We start from the raw sequence: 7,155 nt of genomic DNA on the forward strand, positions 1-7,155 counted from the left end.
GAGGGTGGAAGAGACAATAAGGGAGCAGGTTATGAAACACAGAGGGTGGGAGGGAGAAAACTGGAGGGGAAAAAAGAAACCTAACCACATTTCAAAGCATTGTGCCTGTGGGGAAAGTAGGGAGGTCCCACAAGGGCTCAAGTTCAGCCTTACATTTGGTCCAAATTTGGCTTTCCTAAAACAAAAGGAAAACCCTTTAAGAGAAGCTAGGCCAAGAAGATTTTCTGCCCAAGCCTGTTTAAGAGAAGGGTCATGTTTATTAAAATAGAGGCAAAAAAAAAAAATGCAGTTTGGCACTCATCTGGCCATGCTGCGAGTGCAGCTCCAGAGCAGCTGTGCCAGCCCCAGGGTGAGCCCTGGTGTTCTGCTGCCTAGGGCCTCAGCTTGGCCATGGTGGAGCGGAGCTGGAGCGTCCCCTCCGCCCACGAGCCTGGGTACTGGCGCATCTTCTGCCACAGGTTCAGCTCCTCACCCGTGGAGTCCATCCAGTCCACAGCCTGCCCGTTGCTCATGCCTTGGAGAAAGGAGATGGGCACAAGTTACAGCCTATGTCTGCAGGGGAGCAGCAGCTCTGCAGCAGAGAGGCGGCTCCAGGCAGAAGCACTTGCCCAGGGGTTTGGGAGCCACACGGGGCCTCTCCCACCGCAGCAGCAGCCCACCTCAGCCCCTCACCCCCAGAGCTCCTCACCATTGCCCACACCCAAGCGAACACCTCCAAGGAAGTCATTGCTGGACAGAGGCTCCCGGTCCCAGACAGTCAGCTCCAGGCAGATGTGCTGCAGGTCCTCGGGGTTGATGCCATTATAGACAAAGGTATGGTTGTAATGAGGATTCAGGGTCTTCTTCACCACGGGCGTCTTCCTCTTGGAGGCCTTGTTTTTGTGTGGCAGGAGGTAGCTGGGGGAAGCATTCCCACTGGAGTTAGCAATACACACGCAGCTAACTTCTCCCTTGGAAGCCAAGGCAGCTTGATCTGATGTCTGCCTTGGATCCCACCTCTCCCCACTGGGCCTGAGAAGATGGGATATGATGGACTGGAAGGAACTGGTGTCTCCACCCAGGGGCTGCAAGTAGTCTGCACAGAGGAAACACCAAGGACCAATTGCCCTCACACCAGCACTGTCCAAGTCACAGCTGCTTGGTGACCTCTGTGAAGATGATTTGAGGGCAGCTCCTTGAGCAGCCAGTCCTGGCTCCCAGCTCTGAGCCTGGGAGAAGGGCCAGGCCTGCAGAAAGAGCACAGCCACCTCCCCAGCTCAGGGGACCCCTCTGCACAGTCTCCAATCATGAGCAATGGGCCACAGCCCTCCTGGTCCCTGAACAGCTCCTCTCAGCTGGCCAAAACCCAGAGTGTTTGTTACTAAGAATTCATCACTACTAAGAGATGAGCAGACAGATATGCAAGGGGTACAAATGCAGGATACTTCCCTCCCCCAGATCTCCGCTGCAGGCAGGGAGCATAGAGTTTTCACTTGCATCCCCCTCAAATAACCCACACTCACCCCTTCACAAAGCTGTCCGATGTGCCCCCTGATTTGGCAGCTGTGAGGTTCTTGGCTTCTTTGATCCAGACCTGGAGCTCACCGCCTTCTCCTGCTTTGCCTGAGAAAATCCAAAACAAAACAACACAAGATTTAATCAATTTTCACCACTGGGAATTTCCAGCATGCCTGTAGAGGGCATTAAATAACCCCAGGCTACATAGAGCTCTTGGAGTTCCAGCACTCACCTTTTCTGCCATTTCCAGCCCCGGGGTGCTTGGAAGATGGGATGTACTTCATGGAGACCACCAGCTCCCCTTTGTACTGGGGGAGGCCAACAGCATCCACCCCAGTCTGCAAAGAGGCAATGGCTGGATTAGTGCAGCACTGCTGGGGCAGCCAGAGCAGACACAGTGACAGCTGGGTCAACACGCAGCCACTCCCCACACTTGGCCCAAAGGTCTGGTTTCTGCCTGAGATAGCTCAGCCAGCACAACTGCCCACAGAAGCTTCTTTGGAACGGTACTTTGCCTTAACCACATTTCTTAGGAAATTCTGTTTAGCTCAGCACCTGCAGGCTTGGGCCCCAAGCAATGCAAAAGGCTGAGTCTGCAGCAGGAGCTCGTAGAGAGAACCAGACTCCCGAATAAATTCACAACAGAAGCATCTGCTGTTGCCATCCAGCTGCACAACATCCTCTCACTGCACTGTTCTGCAGCCCACGACAGGATGTCAAGTCCAATTTCCCCTATTTGTTCCCTGAAGTTGGCTCCCATTCTTGCTCACTGGGGGAGGGAGACGGGAAGAGCTGCAATCTTGGAGTAATCAAGCACACAGAATGAGAATACCTGACTGGGCAGGGACACATCCCACTGCATCACATAGGGGATACGCTGAGAAAGGGGGAAGCTTGGCTTAAACCTAGATCTGCCTTTTCTGCTACAGCGGTGCATCTACCCGATCTTGGCACAGGACTTGTTTGGGCACAAGACTTGCAGCAGCTCCATCACGACCCCTGTGCCCCACACAGGCAGAGGCAGCGGGTCAGTACCTTGCCGTGCAGTAGCAGGAACTCCTCCAGCTGGCTGCTGAAGTCCCAGGAGTCCATGGGGATCTCTGCCTCCCCCAGGAATGTGTTGCGGCCAAAGCGATCGTGGTGCCAGACTGAGAACTGCAGTGTCCTCGCGAGCAGGAGGGATTTATTAATCTCATACTAAGAAGAGAGGCAGGGAAAAGATTGGTGAGCCAGCAGACTGTGCTGAGCTCAGTGCTGCTGGGAGCATGTGCTGTGCAGGTGAAGCAAACCTCAGAGTGCACCCAGTGCTCACGGCACACAGCCATCCCACTCCTTCCCACCACAGGGAAGCGGTGCCAGCCTGGCGAGCCTCAGGTGGTTGGAGCACAAGAGCTCAACAAACTGACACACTGAGGCTCCTGTGGCAAACTGAGCCACAGAAGCCTGGAAACCAGAGCGCGCTTTCCAGTTCCCTACTTCCCTTCCATCAGAGCGGATAGTGCAGCAGGACTCAGGACAGAGACCAGCCCTCCCCACTGTCCTGTGCCAGCCACAGCAGGGACAGCAGCATGAAAGGCAGTGCCGAGTGCTCCTACTGCTGGGGCCAGCCCTGCCTTATCTCTGCCTGCACAGCCCTGCTGCCCTGCAGCCCATACAGCCCTGGCACTAAGGAGCTTTCTCCAAGGGAAACCAGCTACCTCAGATCAGAAGAAGGGGGGTGGCATAAGAGCCAGGAACATGGGCTGTATGGCATCCAGGGATGTGACAACAGTGATAGCAGAGCAGTGACCCAGCCTAGAAATGTTTCATTCCAGCTTTCAGGGCACAGTATCTAGATGTACATCCAGCTCAGGGTTTGGAGCCCATTTCCCCAGGCAGGGTGGGGAAGGCAGAACCCAGCAGGGCAGCTCAGCTCGTTGTGCTGCAGCCTCAGGCAGAGGGAAGCTGGCTGCCCTGGCCCATCCCTGCTCACCTTCAGCAGCTCGTTGTACAGCGGGTTTACGGTGTTGCGCTTGATGGTTGTCTTGCGCTTCCCTTGCCGGGATTTGTCAGGCAGGAGGTAAGTCTTCACATACCTGAAGGGAGGAACAGGCAGAGCTCAAGCCCCCACAGACAACTCCAGACCTCCCACTCTACCAAGACTCCTGCTTACAGCTCCCACCTCTCAATGCCACCAACCTGTCCCTCCCCACTTTCTGCCACCATTTCCCTCCCAGCACTCACGGGTTGGAGCGCTTCTTGGCCTCGTCCCCATAGGCCAGCTGCCGGCACTCCTTCACATGGATGAACAACGTCTGTGTCTTCTGCTCGTAGCTCAGGGAGAAGGAGATTCCCCCAGTGACTGCGATGTTTCCAAAGTCACCAGCCTCGCTGTAGATGCTGACCATGCTCCCCAGTGTGCTCTGCAAGGCATGGCTGGGCTGAGCTGGGCAGTGTCACCATCCAAGGTGGTCCTCAGCACATCTATTCCTAATCCCTCTTAGCCAGCCCTACCTGGCTGGGGATGGTCACCAGGTGACCCATTACCACAAAGGCTCACTTGACAACAGCTTTTAATCCTATTTTAATCCTATTCCAAGGGATGAAGCTCCCATGGCCCTTCTCCATGGCTTTTCCAGCATGGCCAAGCCTCAGGACTCACCAAGGAGGTGCCGCTGCGCATGCTGCCCCGCGCCACCCGCTGTCGATGGATCTCCACCAGGTTGTCAATGTCCTCCTCCTCCTCATCCTGCAATCAGAGAGAAACAGCTCGCATAGGGAGCGTGGGGCAGCACAGGCACGGCCATCTCCAGCATCACCAAGAGTCTCACCAGCTCTGTGGTGAGGCCGGGCACTGACTTGCTCCTGTCTCCCATGGAGCTGCTTTCACCCACAAATTCCTCTGGGCGCAGGTCGATCACTGACTTGGTGTAGTCTGCACAGGAGTTTGTGGGATTAGCAGAGCACTGCTGCTCCATCACAGCACAGCAAGGACCAGCTGCATGCCAGGAAGCCCAACCTCTCACCTGCTGGTCTCACCACCCTCCGGGGGTTCTTCTTGAAGATGGCTTCGTGATCATTCACCAATGTGCTGCTTCGGCTGCCTGTGGGAGTCTCCTAGGGAAGAAAAGCCCCATTCAGAGAAGAGCAGAGGGGACTCCAAGGGACTCCCAGTGCCCAGCTACAGGTGGGCAGCAGAACACACCCGTCCGTTGGTGACAGAAAGCACATTTTTGGAGGGCAGAGGGAGTGTCAGGCTGGCTGCCATGGGTCCTGCTGGTCCAGCAACCTGCTTTCCCTCTTTGATAGTGGTGGCTTTATCCAGAGAGTTCCTTCTGCAGAGGACACAGAAAAAGCTCTGTCTCAGGCCAGCACTTCAGCCAAAACCAGCAGGGCCAGGAAACCTGGCTTTAGCTGGGAGCTGTTCCTGCTGTGAGCTCCAAGGAGCCACATGAGCAAGCCTGGAGCAAAGGACCTGCCAGCCCAGCCTGAGGTTTCAGCCTGGAGAGGAGAGCCAGCACCTCCCTCATTAGAATCATGGCAGCAAACAGATGCAACCAGATTCTGGCAGAAGCCCTCACTCTCTGCCAGGCCAGCACTGCAATGACAATGTGCCTCAGTCTTCCCTACCTGCCCCCCCCGGCAGCAGGAGCAGGTCTGTAGCCATCCAGGCTCATGTTTTCCATGGACTCTGTGTCACTTTTGCCTTCCCGAGGGTCAGAGGCATCAGGAAACAAACTGCAGACAAACAAAACCACAAGCATGTCCTGCTTGGCGAGGAGACCAGCAGTCAGAGCAGGACGGCAGCCTCTCTCCCATCTACTGCACCCAAATGGGCTATTGGTGACTCCCTCTCCAAACACAGGGTTCCTCCTCACCTGGGCACTTTCCGGGGCTCCTGGGGGCTCTTCTGCCGGGCTGCAGAGGAACCAAGCTGTGCTTTCTGCAGGAGTGTCTGTCCCACTGTCTCCCTTTTGCTCGCTGAAAATAGAGAGGACTCAGGAGGGGCACAGTCCAGCTGGAAAGTTCACAGCAGAGCCCAGGGAAAGCTGAAGCACCCCAGAGGGTCACAACCACCTCACTCTGGGCTGCAGGAGGAGACATGGCTCCAGCACCTCCTGGCCTGCCCTACCTGCAGACCTGTGCCGCAGAGACAGGCGCACCATGTCACTGCCCAGCCTGTTAGCAAAGCGGTTGACCCTCTGGTCGTAGAACCAGTCCCCTGTTGTCTTCTTCAGCTCCCTGCGGGGCAGAGGGGCAGTGAGAAACCATTCCCTTTAGCCGCCCATGGAACTGCAAGCCAGTCAAGAGGAGCATGGACAGAAGTGGCCAAGCAGAGGCTGTGCCCTGGACAAACAATGGGTTAAAGTCAATACAGAGTAAGATGGGGGCTTTGCAGGGCAGGTGAGGCCAAGGAGAGGAAGGAAGCCTCGACTGTGTGAAACACGGGCTGAAGCCACATAATGGGGAGACAGGAGCGGGGACAAAGGACAGCCCAGAGCAGAGCATGGCCCAGTTCTTCATCACCCAACCAGGAGCGCTCACCTTGGACAGCAGCCCCATGATGGATACCAGGCTGAGAACCTAGGGCTGGACCACAGGGGTGACTGTGGGGCATTGGGCTGGGGTGAACAGAAGGAGGAAGGGGAAGGAGGAGCACACAGAAGGCCCATGCCGCTCATCCCCAAGCCCCGTGTACTCACGCCTCCTTGGTGCAGACTTTGCAGCGCCAGGAGCTGTTGGGGCCATAGGAGCGGCAGTCCCGGCACACCAAGTGGTTGCAGCCCCGGCAGGTGTTGGCCTTGGGGCTGATGCGGCCCAAGCTCTGCTGGCAGCGGGCGCAGGTCCGCTCGCTGTAGCGCTGGCTGCTCCGCTTGGCTCCTTTGCGCCGGATCTCCAGCAGTTCATTCTTCAGGCGCCTGCATAGGGCCCAACAGTGGCAGTGGTCAGAGCCTGAGCACCAAGTAGAGCTCCCAGCTTGCTCATTCCCTCTGAGCAAACCCCTACCACACCTGATTCTCCTCTCCTCTGCTTTACGGAGCTCCTCATCACGCTGCAGGACCTGCAGGATCAAATCCTTCTCGACATCCGACAGGAAGGACAGATCCACAGCCTCCGACATCACCCTGACCCCAAGCAGCCGGATGCGTACGTACTGGAGGCAAGCAAAGCCCATGGTGGGGTTACAGCTCTGAACCGCTCCCTGCTCAGACCCATGCAGGGCTCACTGCCATCCCCACACCACACTGCGGTCCCCAGGACAGCTCAGAGCCTCGTCCTGTGCCCCTAACAGGCATTGCATTCTGCTCAGCACAGCTGCGCTCCCATTCCCACTCCCAGCCTCCTGTCAGCCCTGCACAAGGCACAGCTCTCTGTGTTTTTCCAGCAACCAGCCAGGCACCTGTACCAGCTGGGTTACAAAAGGACAGGGATGGCAGCTGCAGAAGTGGGAGCTGGCCCCAAAGATGGCAACCCCCAACTCCAGAGCTGGCAACCTCCGGCTCCATCCAGACAGCAGGCAGAGGTGAGCTCCCGCAGGCTCGCAGCCCGTATGTAGGACAGAGAAGGGCAGGGCACCTCGTGCTCCCAGCTCACCTCCCAGCGCCACAGGCCGGCGGCACCGGTTCTGCTGGTCTGCAGGCAGCCGGCACCACCCGGCACCGGGACGGCTGTGCCGTG

General features: G+C 57.1%; 1 protein-coding gene across 1 annotated transcript; it reads right to left on the bottom strand.

Moving 5' to 3' along the window:
- Positions 1 to 371: 371 nt before the first annotated feature.
- SYTL4 (synaptotagmin like 4) lies at positions 372 to 6,598 on the bottom strand (the record flags this gene model as incomplete). The annotated part of the gene is made up of 16 exons (XM_079541752.1): positions 372 to 514; positions 689 to 897; positions 1,503 to 1,602; positions 1,730 to 1,835; positions 2,533 to 2,694; positions 3,470 to 3,572; positions 3,721 to 3,899; positions 4,139 to 4,225; positions 4,308 to 4,411; positions 4,503 to 4,593; positions 4,682 to 4,811; positions 5,107 to 5,214; positions 5,355 to 5,457; positions 5,609 to 5,718; positions 6,180 to 6,395; positions 6,489 to 6,598. The coding sequence occupies 16 exons, from the start codon at positions 6,596 to 6,598 to the stop codon at positions 372 to 374; spliced, it is 2,061 nt and encodes a 686-aa protein (XP_079397878.1).
- Positions 6,599 to 7,155: the final 557 nt, after the last annotated feature.

This window comes from Tetrao urogallus (assembly GCF_951394365.1).
Source record: "Tetrao urogallus genome assembly, chromosome: 13".
NCBI lineage: Eukaryota > Metazoa > Chordata > Aves > Galliformes > Phasianidae > Tetrao > Tetrao urogallus.